This window comes from Macrotis lagotis, chromosome 6 (genome assembly GCF_037893015.1).
Source record: "Macrotis lagotis isolate mMagLag1 chromosome 6, bilby.v1.9.chrom.fasta, whole genome shotgun sequence".
Lineage (NCBI taxonomy): Eukaryota > Metazoa > Chordata > Mammalia > Peramelemorphia > Peramelidae > Macrotis > Macrotis lagotis.
This window is the reverse complement of record NC_133663.1, coordinates 128,091,169-128,105,807: the sequence shown is the minus strand read 5'-3', so window position 1 is coordinate 128,105,807 and position 14,639 is coordinate 128,091,169. Positions and strand designations below refer to the sequence as shown.

General features: G+C 34.9%; 1 protein-coding gene across 3 annotated transcripts in view; it reads left to right on the top strand.

The window, feature by feature from the left end:
• Positions 1–13,866, top strand: part of TBC1D4 (TBC1 domain family member 4) — a 196,179-nt gene extending 182,313 nt beyond the window's left edge. For 2 of the 3 annotated variants that reach the window (XM_074191812.1, XM_074191811.1), the window contains 3 exons: positions 5,790–5,959; positions 7,543–7,719; positions 11,471–13,866. In XM_074191812.1, coding sequence (XP_074047913.1) covers positions 5,790–5,959; positions 7,543–7,719; positions 11,471–11,704 — 581 coding nt within the window. In that variant the 3' untranslated portion in view covers positions 11,705–13,866. The remainder of the gene's footprint in view (positions 1–5,789; positions 5,960–7,542; positions 7,720–11,470) is intronic. The other variant, XM_074191813.1, reaches the window with a different exon arrangement.
• Positions 13,867–14,639: the final 773 nt, after the last annotated feature.

Here is a 14,639-nt window from a genome sequence, read left to right as displayed (position 1 = left end):
CCTTGAATTTACAGATGAGAAAATTGAGACTGAGGCAGATTAAGTGTCTTGCCTAAGTTTGCCTAGGATAAGTAAGAGTCAAAGGTGGGGTTCCCTGACCCTAGAGTCATTAATCTATGCTATCTCTCCTGTCCTTATAATGGGAAAAACCAGAAACAAACAAACCAATACACCTTTTTAGACTTTACTCTTCCATTCAAGCTTCAGATTTCTTTGGAGTTAAGGTAGTGAATGGAATTTGGCAAAACTTGAATTTCAGTTCCATAGAAGGCCTTACTTTATTTACAACTTTGTCCACTGTCCTCTTTGGACTGCAAAAGGATTTGCCCTGATTCTTTTCAAGGGACAGGATCAAATGATCATAAGTAGATCTGGAGGTGACCTTAGCAGTCATCTAGTATAACTCTCATTTTACCACTGAAGACACTGAAGCCTGGAAAGATTAAAATGAATCTCTGAATGAAAGTCAATCAGATCAGTGTTAAAGAGTCAGTTTTCAAAATCAGCTTCTTTTTGCGGAGAAATAGAGGGAGGTAGGCACAGTATTTTAGTCACAGTTGGAATTTTATTTATAGTTTTATATTCAAAGCCTTAGTATAACCCCAAATATGAGAAGATTGTTATGAAGATCCAGTGATATATGTAAAGAGTAGAATAAACTTTAAAATAAATGCTTTCCCTTCCTTTCTTTTTCCTATTGTATTCTTACCCTTCTTTGAGACTCAACCAAAATGCTGCCTCCTCATAATTCACATGGATATAACATTTACAGTCAGTCATATTTTACTGTTTCTGCAACAAATTTGCCAACTTCTTTCCAAAAAACATATGTGTATTATGTAGTGGAACTATTATTATTTCAATTTTACAGATGAGGAGCTTCAAAGCAATCCAGTGACTTATCTATAGTCTCACAGTTAATAAATGTTGGAGCTAGGACTCAAACTGTCTTCTGATTAATAATCTAGTGCTTTTTCTGCCTCATTGTGTTTGATAATAAACTTTTCTTTCAGACCTGCCTTTTGTTTAGTCTCTTTCTAATGCATGCATCATGTATTATTATAAATTATAGTTCTCTGTGTATAGAACTTTTCCTTCTATTAGATTGTAAGCTCTGGGAAGTTAGGGTTCATGTCTTGCTTAAATTCTGCATTTTTCCTCATACCTTTACACACTAAAGGTACTTGATATTTTTTTAATATTATTTCTCAGTAATTCTGTGCTTTCATAGAGGGCTCGCCTTTTTCTCATGTTTAGCTATCCATGTTCATAATTAGCAAAGATAGTATTTGTATCTATGTTCTTTGAAAGGCTCTCTAGAGTTTTTTCTTCAGAAGAAAATAAAATTCATAAATTAAACCCATCTAAAAGATGACATCAAACTGAAAACCATTGAATCAAGCTTTCCTGAAAGACCTTTTATTTTTTTCATTGACATAACAGCTTTTCTCAAAAGAAATTTCCTCTGGTGGTTCAGTTTCCCTTAATTTTTCATTCTGTTAATCCTTTCATTTTTCACTTCTTCTTTCCTCAGAGAAAATCTAGCCTTTCTCATTTCAGAAAGAGTTCACTTAGATCAATATGACATTTCATTAGGTAAATATCTTATGTACCTCAAAAGGAGAACACTTTTCATCACTTCTAGCTTTGAATTCTGGAAGTTACTTTCTTGGGTATGCTTGAGCTTTCTTATGATGTCATTTGTTGTTTCCGTCTTTGAATTCTAATAAACTGTAATAGTCAGGATGGGAAAAACATGTTTGATGATAAGTATTTAACTTACAGCATCACATAGTGGAAAGAGAATTATTCTTAGAGTAAGGAAGACCTTGGTTCACGTCCTGCCTATAACATATTTTATCTCTGTGAGCTGGGTCACATAACATCAAGTTATGGTCTTGTTGAGTCAGTGTTATTTTTCTGACATATTGGAGGAAGTTTTGATCCAGGTAGTTAAGTAAAATGAAATACTTTTTCCCCTTCTTCCTTTTCTCCCTCTCCCTTCCGTAGTTATTTAGAAGAGGGGTCAGGCAGAGATTCACCACCTGTTTTTGTATGACCTATGAGCCAAGAATAATTTAAAAAATTTTTTAGTACAATAAAACTTCAAAGCTCTATGACAAAAACAAGTTTCAATCCAGGGGGTATTTTGTAAATCCTTGGTCTACCTACTGTATGTAGAGATCTGGAAATAAAAGTAATTATTTTTCATTAGTCATTTTCCACTAAAGTCTGTATCATGGAAAATATTCTGAAAGCTTTGTCAACAGTGCATCAGTTTTAGCAGGTTGGTCCTTACAAACTGGAAAGGTTTGAAGTAGTGGTTGAAGACTTTTGTACCAGTTGTCAGAAGAACAGCCTAGCTAATTTAGAGAGCATGATCACCAGAAAGTAATGATTTGAAATTTCCTTTGGCTCAAGCAACTAAAAAGGACAGCAGCCTTCTAAGACAGGGAGAGGGATTATGAGCTTCACTGGTGGTTGGAGTACTCACACTGATGAAGGATCATGGGTTCTAGATTGTTGACATAAGTTAATCATATCAACCTAAGTGCTGATCTTCTTTGGTAAAGTGAAAACAATCCTTATTTGATTCCTCAGATTCAAGTCTCAGTTGTGCCCCCTTAATTTTTTCTATCATAAGATGGCTTGTTGTACAGAATTTTTGTCAGGATCTTTGTAAAATACTTTGAAAAACTATAAAATTTTACAAAAGACTGAGTTATTTTCACTCAGTTCAGTGAAAGTGTATTCAGATCCTTTGGAGCTGAATAGGATACTCTATGAGGTGGTGGAGATGCCAGGAGTTTTAAAAAGGAAGGTGCTGCCCTCAGAGAACTTACTAGTCTCTCTTTGGTGTAGTTTAACAGGCACCCAGATAGGTATTGAACAAAGTGGGGGCGAATTAGGTGCACATGAAAGATCTATATAATTTGAGGGACCAGGACTTGATGAAGGAGGCCATCTGTGTCATTTCTGGCAAGTCAAATAGCCTCCCTGGGTCTCGTTTTTCTTATCTGTAAGATGGAATTGAACCAGCTCAAAAATCTTGTTGTTTTTTAATGACAATACAGTACCCAAAATTTTCTTTGAAGAAAGAGATGAATTTAAAAGGTGAGGAAGAACCCATTTTAGGCATGCATGACAGCTTGTGCTAATATATATAGGGAGGAAATGGCTAATACTCTAGTTGGCCCGAAAGATGTCACACGCATAGGAAATAATACTAGAAAGATAGATGGAACCAGAGTATAGAGACCCTTAAATGCTAGGCTAAGGAATCTTCATTTTATTCTCTAGTCAATACAGAGAAGGTTTTTGAACAAGGTAGTGAAATAGGTTGCATTTGTACACTAGGATGGAATTGCAGATTAGTGCAAGGATACTATTTATTTAACATAATAGGATAGTAACATGTATGAATTAATGGAAAGAAAAATATGAAATATGAAATGAGTTAGAATCCTGATTTTTTTCATTAACTAACTGTATAACCTTTAGCAAGTCACTTACTTTCAGTGATTCAGTATTCTTTATAAATCAGAGATAATAAAACATGTAATGCATTTGACATTGGGACACTGGAGAAAACATTTTGAAAATTTTTAAACACTCCATGAATTTGAGTTGTTTTATTGAAGAGTGTCATATTAAATGATAGCTGTTTTATTCCCATCATGTTTCCTGTGTTATATTAGGTAATATTTGCTTTTCCTTATCCTCCTATTTAGGGTATGTTTTTAACTTGATTAATAAGAGGGAAAAGTTCCCTTTTTTATCTCTCACTGTGATGTTGGTATAGTAAATGGTTTGGCTCATTTGTTTATTTGCTTTTTATAATGATGATAATGGTTTAGTTGTAATTAGTTATATTATTTGTTATATTTCCTGCTGTGAAGAGGAATGCTTTCAGATATTAAGTGCTTTTCCTTTTTTACAAGGTGTTGCATTGACTTTGAGGATTTATGTTTTTAAAATATATAAAGGATTTGTTAGTAAATCTTTATAGACATAGATACAGGTATATGCAAATATGTATATAATTTGGATTTTCATTGTGGCTTTATCAACAATTTTTATTGAAAATATTTGGTTTCTCCCAAAGAGTCCAGCTATTGAGATAAAAACTCTCTTTGATAAAAATTGCTGGAAAAATTGGAAGTTAGTATGGAAGAAACTTGGATTAGACCAACACCTCATACCCATTACCAAGATAAGATCCAAATAGATACAGGATTTACATATATAAAACAATACTGTAAGCAAATTCGAAGATCAAGGACTAGTTTACCTGTCAGGTCTATGGAAAGTGGAACAGTTTATGACTAAGGAAGAGATGGAGAACATCACCAAAAACAAACTAGATGATTTGATTACATTAAATTAAAAAGCTTTTGCACAGATAAAACCACTGTAACCAAGATCAAAAGAAATGCAGTAAACTGGAAAGCAATCTTTACAACTCTTGATTCTGACAAAGGACTAATTTCTAAAATATACAGAGAACTGAGTCATTATTTTTTTTTTAAATAAGCCATTTCCCAGTTGGCAAATGGTCAAAGGATATGCAAAGGCAGTTTACAGATGAGGAGATCAGAGCAATCCATGGTCATATGAAAAATTGCTCTAAATCATTAATTATTAGAGAAATGCAAATTAAAGCTTCTCTGAGGTACCACCTCACACCTCTCAGACTGGCCAGTATGACCAGAAAGGATAATGATCATTGCTGGGAGGATTATGGGAAATCTGGGACACTATTACACTGTTGGTGGAGCTGTGAACTCATCCAACCTTTCTGGAGAGAAATTTGGAACCACGCCCAAAGGGCAACAAAAATGGGCATACCCTTTGATCCAGCAATACCACTACTGGGTCTATACCCTGAAGAGATGATGAAAAAGGGTAAAAACATCACTTGTACAAAAATATTCATAGCAGCCCTGTTTGTGGTGGCAAAGAATTGGAAATCAAGTAAATGTTCTTCAATTGGGGAATGGCTTAGCAAACTGTTGTATATGTATGTCATGGAACACTATTGTTCTATTAGAAACCAGGAGGAATGGGAATTCAGGGAAGCCTGGAAGGATTTGCATGAACTGATGCTGAGTGAAATGAGCAGAACTAGAAAAATACTGTACACCCTAACAGCAACATGGGGGCGATGATCAACCTTGATGGACTTGCTCATTCTATCAGTACAACAACCAGGGACAATTTTGGGCTGCCTGTAATGGAGAATACTATCTATATCCAGATGAAGAACTGTGGAGATTGAACAAAGTTCAAGGACTATTCCCTTTAGGAAAAAACAAAACAAAACGTATATTATTGTCTGATCTTGTTATCTCTTATATTTTTTGTTTCTTCCTTAAGGATATGATTTCTCTCTCATCATACTTAATTTGGATCAGTGTACAACATGGAAACAAATTAGAGACCTGACAAATTGCTTTCTGTGGGGGGGCTTGGGGGAGGGAAATAAGATTGGGGGGAAAATTGTAAAACTCAAAATAAATAAAATCTTTAATAAAGGAAAAAAATGAAAATATTTGGTTTCTACAGTTAAATAAAAAATTCTGAAGCATTTAAACCTAAGTCATTTTGAAAAAGACTTGCTTAGTTCCCATAAATTAACAGTTCATTTCTTTAAGAAAAAATAAACATCTTAAATGTTACTTGGCCTATCTTCTGTGTTAATATGAAATAGTTTTTTTTTACCAGAGAGTATTAGTCTTATCATTATTAAAAATCTGATTAAAATAATTTTCTTGTTTTTTTGTTTTTAGATATTATTTTCCTTCAGGGAACTGATGTTATATTTAAAGTGGCACTTAGTCTACTAAGCAACCAAGAAACCCTCATAATGGAATGTGAAAATTTTGAAAATATAGTGGAGTTTCTTAAAAACACAATACCAGATATGAATACATCTGAAATGGAAAAAATCATTACTCAGGTAAGATGTAATTTAAAAAAAAAAACTGACATCAGGATTTTCTTTTCAAACTACACCTGTGATTTCATTGATGATGAGAACTCCCAGCGAGGAAACTAGCCAGCTCCATTATTAATGAATCAATGCAGATCAGCAGCACTTTTATGACTTGGAGCTTTAAAGCAGTTACTGGGGCATTAATAGTTTAAGTGACTTCTCCATGGTCACATAGTCAGTATGTGTCAGAGGAGGCACTTTGAACAAGGGTCTTTCTGATTGTGGAAAAAGGCAAGTGAGTAATTTGTTTAATGGTTTCCCTCCTGATGATCTATAAGATCTTGGAGCCTAGATATTTAATTTTTAAACAAACTTCTTATGATAATTATATAACAAGTCTTAGATTTACCAGTTCAATTCAAGGCACAAAAGAATTTGTCAGTTGAATCTTTGCATTTCTTGTAAACAGTTTCCTGTTGACTCTTGGAAGAGGCTCAACAGTCATTCCCTAAGTTCTTTTCCCTCAGGTTTTCCTAATTGTCACCTTGACCCATATTACAAATGAATTAAAATTTTAGAGCTGTAAATTATTCTCAAAGTTATTCAGTGCTCTTTCTACTACATTGAGAACTTTAGGAAATGATTTTTGGCTGCATTGGATTCAGGAGACCCAAATGTAACAATAGTAAATGCCTGGATGAAGGATATATAGCTTTAGCCTGGAGGGAAAAATACAAATACAGAGACAATATTAAGGATGACTGTTTCATGATATAAAATTTTATGTACCAATTAAGATGGTTAAGAGAGCATAAACATGGTCCCTTTGAGAAGGACACCTTAAGGTATACCTAAGGATATAAGATCTAGACAGAGATAAGGAATAGGTCACCCTAATTGAATAGAGAGTCCAGTCTAAAAACCCACTTGGGTCAAGAATGAGATTATGATGAATTCTCTACAGAGAAAAAAACTTGATCTCTTGTAATTTGAGTCTAGAAACAAAAATGTGAATGAGTTTTGACAGTGACTATGCTGGTACTACTGTTCCTGGAATAGTTAAGGAGAGTGAGGAGTCATGACACCAAGTAGTCCCTATCAACAAAGACCATGAGAAGAGGATAGTACTATTACCTTTCTGGCTACAAAGGAGCAGAGTCCTAGAGCAGAAATTATACAAAAGCTGAGGAGACTAACAGTTGGGAGACAATTACTACTTTTTCATTATTTCCTTTCAGAATTTTTAGATTTTAATTCTTTCAAATGAATTGTGTTTTTCCTTTGTTTTAATCTATAAAATGCCCTTTTGGTAATTTGAGTGATATAGCACTAAATTTAAATTATATTGACATGGCTCAACTAGGAGCAATTAAGTTTCCCTTAATTATTTGTATTCTTTATTTAATTGTAATTTAAAAGAAATAGGATTTATACTTTAGTTGCATTTATATTTCTAGACGCCTTAAGTATACCTTGGTAGATTGACTTCCAGATATTTTATGCCAGATATTTTATGCATTTTGCAGTTATGTGATCTCTAAATCCTTTGTACTAGTGAAGTCCATGTCATGTATAGCCCATGTTAACATGCAGAATTTTTATCACAGGTTTTTGAGATGGACATTTCTAAACAGCTTCATGCATATGAGGTGGAATATCATGTGCTACAAGATGAACTGCAGGAGTCAACCCATTCTTGTGATGAGAGTGAGCCTCTAGAAAAACTAGAGAAGGCTAATAACCAGCTGAAGAGACAGAACATGGACTTGTTGGAAAAATTACAGGTAAACAGATAAAGATTAATTTAACAATCATTTATTTAGAATCTACTCTATGTACAACTCTCTGAACTCTTTGGAGAGATGCAAATGAACTCCAACAAATGTTAAGAGCCAATTCTACATGTACCTGTTCATTTTAATTAAATTCTGTGGAAGATACAGAGAAGCTAATATGGTATAAGTGATTCCTGTTCTTTGGAAGCTTCATCTCTCCTTGTTGACAAAGGTATACCCAAGAATACAAGGTAGTATATGAGTAAGAGCTTGAATAAGTGGTACTGACAGGAAGCACTATAAGAGATCAGAAGTGGTAGAAGTCAATGGAGGAGAAATGAGCATGACTTAAAAGAAGGGGTAGGATAAGGCTAGAGGGAAAGAATATGGGGAAGGTATATTTAATTATTTTTTTAAAGTCGTGATTAGTCACTGCATTGATCAGAGTTCTAAAGTCTTCCAATGTTGTTTTCCTGTAGATATTTAATATCTCGCTCTCGCTCTCTCTCGTTCTGTATTGTTCAATAATGGCTGTTGTTCTATATTTCTTCTCCTTTTTCTAACCTTTTTGAAAAGGTGATCGTCAACTGATATCTTTACTTTCTTTCATCTTACTCCCTTCTTAATTTTCTTCATTTTTCCTCATGACCTCCTCATTCAATTGACACTGCTCTCTTCTGTTACCAACGATATGTTAATCACCAAATCCAGTGATCTTTTCCCCAGTCCTCATCCTTCTTGATCTCTTTGCAGTCATTTGCACTGTGGATCATCCTCTCTCCTTGATAATTGCTTTCCTTTATATTTTTGAGACAGTATTCTCTACTAGTAGGTCTCCTCCTACCTGCCTTCTCAGTCTCCTTTGTTGGTCCTTTATCCATGTCATGTTTGTTAACCATGAATGTCCCTCCAGGGATTTCTCCTGAGCCATCTTTTTTCCCCTTTGCTGTTTCATTTGGAGATCTCATTCAGCTTTGGTAAATTCCTGTTATCATCCCTATGCAGTTGATTCTCAGATTGCTCCAACCCTATTCTCTTTATTAACCTCTTTATGCCCTTATTTCAAACTGCCTACTAGATATCTCAATCTGGATGTGCTGTAGACATCTTAAACTCAACATAGAAAACTAAACTCATTTGTTCCCCCCTCAAAAATCTCCTCTTCTTAATTTCCCTCCAGTTGTCCAGGGCACCATCATATGGGTTTGCAATCTACATGCCATCCTCACCTCCTCACTAACTCTTCATATCCAAACAGTTGTCAAATCCTATCATTTCTATCTTTTCAACATCTCTTGTATATGCTTTCTTCATTTCTCTGACACTACTTGCCTGGTACATGTCCTTATCACCTTACATCTAAATTATTTCATGAGTAGTTTGCTGATGAGCCTCTTGTTTCCCTGCTACAGTCCTTTCACTCACTTATCAAATTGATCAAGGTCTTGAAGTACTTTAACAGATCAGGTCCTTCAGGACCTGAATGAAGGTGGTGGTAATTGTGTTTTCACTAGCCTGGTACATGTTGCTTCTTGTCTCTCTGTCAGATTGCTTTGCTGCTTCATTTTGGCTGGTTGGCCTTTCCTGTAGGTAGCATATGATTTTCTGAGTGACTATGGAGGAGATGGTCAAGGAGTAGAAAGTGAAGTAAAAATGTGGACCCTTCCTGAAAGAATTGACCTTTTTTTTTTAAGGTTTTTGCAAGGCAAATGGGGTTAAGTGACTTGCCCAAGGCCACACAGCTAGGTAATTATTAAGTGTCTGAGGCCAGATTTGAACTCAGGTACTCCTGACTCCAGGGCCGGTGCTCTATCCACTGTGCCACCTCGCCGCCCCAATAATTGACCTTTAAGTAGTTACCAACGAAGGCAGCAGGGGTCCCCAGGTCAATGGCTTTGGAGATGAAAGAGTTAAAGCATCTGGGTGGACTGTGATTTGGACATCAAGGTAGTTGGTGAGACAGTGGACAAGTGGAATCTGATAGATTAGAGGAAGAGTCATATAAGAAGCTTGAGAGAGGACAAAGTTTTGAACTTTGTATAATCAAAGTGTATAATAAAAAATGCATTAGAAAAGAGTAAAATAATTATCTTGAAATTGTTTGAATTCATTATAATTAGTATAAATTTATAGTGGACCCAGTCAGCATAGTTCAAATAAAACAAAGAAGGCAGTCTTAAAATTAGGCCTGTGTACATATTTAACTGTTTATAGATGAAAATAGGTATTACCACAACATTAGTGTAAATTGTACTCATTTACATACACAAAACCCCTCAAAAGTTTCATTCATCACCAAAAACCTTCTAATAAGCCAGGAGTGTTTATCAGATAAGCATCAGTAAAGTATGCTGTCTTTTCTAGAATTGTTATTGTACAACGAATGCTGTAGAAAAAGTAGCCCATGCAGTATCTTCAAGAGCATACTAGTTCTGCACCTAAGTACAATTAAGATGATAAAATTGACACCCTGAGAATGGATCTGGGCATGATTTACTTCATGTAGACTTTTCCACACAAGAGTCCAATTACATTAAAAATGAAATTAAAAAAAAGCCTTAAACATCTGTTTTTGGAGTCCCCAAACACATTCAGCAAGAAACTTTGCATAACAAAACTTCAAATTACCTTTTGCAAAATAAGAATAATCATATTTCCTGTAAGGTTGGGGAATCACTGGAATGCTGAACCAGATAGTGAGTTTCCTGAGGAATGAGGAAGAATGAGTTAGAGTTGAGTTCATAATTTTTAGAAGACTCTGGACCAGTTAATAAAGATGAATGGAGAAAACCTCAAGAAAAGGGAAGTTTCTGGGTGGCAAGGGCAGAGATGGAATCTTGAGCAATAAGGAGGAAGGAATATATATGCCTTCTCTTTCTCTTGCCTCGTATTTCATAGCAAATGAGAGGAGGTGCAACCTGTACTGGAGAAAGTAGTCTTATTTGCAATATTTTTGGAAGAAAGTCAGGTTTTTATGAATGTAAAATCTTTGACAGGAAGAGAGAGAGGAGGTAAGAAAATTTGTTAACAATAAAATAAGGTAAAGAGGAAAGTAGAATAGGATGAAGAATATGGATGGATATAAAAAAGTAAGATTAAGAGAATTTCTCAGAGCATTGAGAAAGACTGGAAATGCTAGCCATAGGATGGAGAAAGTTCATGTTTATAAATGTCCATATTTTTCTGGTTCATATCCTTAATATATATCTCTGATATATAATATCAATCTGTTTTCTTCCAAACACTGTGAAAAACAGGATTGAACCAGCAGGAAAATTGAGTTGCACATTTAGGTTGATTAATACCTGATGACTGGTTCCCCAGAGTTAGACTAAACCTCACCTTTAGAGCTAACTCGGATTTCTTATTCTAAAATGTTTGGTAATGTGGTATACTTCTAGAAGAAAGCTTAGACAGAATATGTACTTGACTCTGTTTCTATTTGGTTTTGTTGCACCAATGTCCAGGGCCTCTTGAACTCTGCAACAATTTTCAACTTCCCATTCCAAAGTCCCTGATTTTTGTAGTATTTCATAAAGGCATAACACATAAGACTGAATAAATATAAGATTTGATTCCTTGATAAAATTACCTTACAATATGAATGGGTTGGATTAGAGAGTTTCTCCTACCAATTCTAACATTCTGTGATGGTAAGAATCAGTATCATTTAGAATAAAATTTAAAATATATATGTATGTGTATATGTATATAAGTTTACACAATATATGTGTGTATATGTTTTAAAATTTTTAAACAGGTGGCTCATGCAAAAATCCAGAGCTTAGAGTCCAGCCTTGAAAATCTTTTGACTCGAGAGACCAAAATGAAGTCCTTAATCCGATCCCTGGAGCAGGAGAAATTGTCCTACCAGAAGACTGTGGAACAGATCAGGAAGCACTTACCAGCAGATGCCCTGGCTGACTGTGAACTGCTGCTGAGGGAAGTCAACTGTAACCCAAATAATAAGGCAAGAACAGGAAATAAGCCATAATTTCAGAATTGCCACCTCACCAGGCAGTGCATTTTAAGATACTACAGGCAAGGAAGTCAGTCATATGTATGCTGCTGGACAGTCTTGGGAGACTCAATGGAGGAATCACATAAAATTAGTTTGGAATCTCCAGTAGTATTAAGTGAGCCTTTAATGCAAATATGCAAATCCCTAACTATTAAAAGCATTTATGCTGGGTTTTTTTGTTGCTGTTATTGATTTGTACATAGACATTAAGGAAAATTAAAAAATAATTCATGCTTTTGAATAAGACAAGTAGGTGTATATTTAGAGCAAATTTTAAAAATTATAAACTTAACCAAGGGGAAGAAAAAGCAAAACTTCTCTGCACACATGTGAAATCTTTTTGTCTTTGTAGTGAAATAAAGATGTTGTGTCTTTATATAATTGAATAATACTTGAAGAAATGAATGTATTTTTTCTCCAAAGAACAGCATGTTTCACTTTTTTTTGATTGAGAATCTGTGTAAATGCATATGTGCCTGTTATAAATTCTACTGACTAACTTATGGGAGGATTATGACTGTAACTGGCAGTCACTTTCATGTGAGTTTTCAGGGAATGTGGTACATATCCACCCCTGCTTATATGTGGCATCTTTAGCATGTTGCTTCCACATGCATGTTCACTTGGGGTTGGCATCATTTTTTAGCAATGTGGCTATATAGAATACAAAGATATTGTGCCTGGAATGCCCAAGGTAAGGGGAGGAGTTTAATTACATGGTTAACTGGACCAATGTTGACAGCCAAACTAGGTTAATCTGGCCCCAAAAGAGCATCTGCTTTGGAACCTTGAATGTCTAGTCCATCTACATTTGTTCCTCAAAGTAACCCAGTAAGTGTGAACTTCCCCTTTACTTGGTGCTATGTAAACACAGTCAATAATAAGGATTTACTTTCTTCCTATCCAAATCCATTTCAAAATTCCAGTTTTTGTTCTAGCTGCTTTGAAAAAGGTCTGAAAAGAAGGAAACTCAGATTTTTCTCTGCCAGCATTACTTGGCTTTCTATAAGTGCCATGTTGTTACAATATGGTATTTTTATTCTCAGTTGACAGAATTAAGTAGACTATGATTTTCTTCTTCTTTTCATGTAAAATTTAACAAAACTATGAATTGAATTAGGACAAACTTCTTTTTAAAAATCTCTTAATGGGAATGGAAAATGTAGCCTCATACCCAAACCCAGGACTAGCATTCTAAATTCTGACTCCTAACATTTTATCCACACACTTTTAAAACACAAATCTTCAGTCATATAGTATGTATGGAAGGCAATTAGTCAGTCCTCAATCCCAATCCCTCCACACATTCATTTTTGCCATATAAAGAATCAATTCTCAAATAGCATCTACAAAAGGAGACTCAGTAAACGATGTAGCAATTTTTGCTTTTCAGCAGGACTTAAGATCCCTGTTTTCTTTTAAAGTACTTTTATATAATTACTAACTCATTGCCAGGACTGTCTCTCTTCAGTGAGAAGTTTACCTTGCAATGAATGTATAAAATAACGAGAGAAAGATGTGCTGAAACCCATCCACCTCTGAACCTTATTTGTGTATTATTGTCATGAATCCAATTACAATTGTACCTGTGCCATAATACATTTTTTTTGTGTATCTGAAGAAAAAGTCTTATTAATAAAGTTCTGTAAGTTAAAGTTCTCTTTCATTAGATGGAAAATCTAGGTACTTTATGAAATCTGGACAACCAACTGATTGATTCCTTGGAGCAGGATTATTTCTCTGGCAATAGAGAGGTTTCTTTCCTATTTTTGAATTTAATCAATGCATTGATAGACTACATATATTTCTGTTATGCCCTGGAACCAGGATTTATTTAAAGTGTATAGACATGGAGCATCATATTTTCACTGTGCTGAATTACACCTATGTTTGCTGAAGACAAGGCTCCTCTGTGATTTTGTTTAATGAATTTTTGCCACCTTGGGAACCTGCAGGAGATAGTGTTTAGAAATAAAAGTGACTCAGATATTCTATGAAAATGAACTTTTTTTCTCTCTGTGATTTTTAGGTTGCACCAGTTGTGCATTGCTCTGTTTTATCTCCATCAAATTTATGTAATGTCTGATTAATTTCCAATAAATGCATTGCTGCAGTTTCTTTATATGGCCTGTTGGATTTTTTATTTTCATCTTGGGGTGGGGAGTTCATGGTTAAAAACCTGTCAAAAGATCTCTAAAGAAAGGAATTTGCTACTTAAAATCAACATAGTTAATTCTTGGTTATCCATCATGTTTCAAGTTGAAGCATAACTGTTAAAATAACAAAACAAGAAAGTTTTAAAAGGATACCACTGAACTGGTTTAGGCTTAACTTTTTCAATTTCCCAATGCCTCTATACTGAGATACAAAGGAGAAGAATGAATTGATCAAACTTGCAGAGCAACAGGGAAGGTGGGGGTGGGGTGGGCGAATGGTTCCTCAAATTAAATCAGTGTAATCAAGGCTTGGATATCAAACCTGCTGTTAGCTGTGTTTTTTTTTTTTTTTTTTTTTTTGATATCTCTTTTGGATATTCCTCATTTTAATAAAATGTGCTATTCTCAATTTCTGGGATTAAATGCTTTAATTGTGTAGTACCATATCTAGTAATGAAGCATTTGGAGTTGGAATGAACCCATAATATGCATCTGAGTAATAACCAGGTGTGTACTGGACTAGAAAGAATACTGAACTTTGAAGCTGCACTACTTGTTTCTACCTAGTCCCCTATTCTAGCCTATTTTGCAGTTGGCAGCTTCCTTTACTTTTTCTCCTGAGACTCTCTCTGTATTGTCTTATCAGTAGCTTCTGGGAACATTTCTTAACTGTACAATGGGTAGGTGATTACTGGTCCCTGTTGTAGAAACAGACCCAAGAAGAGAGAGAGCATTTTTGTTAGAGGCTAAAC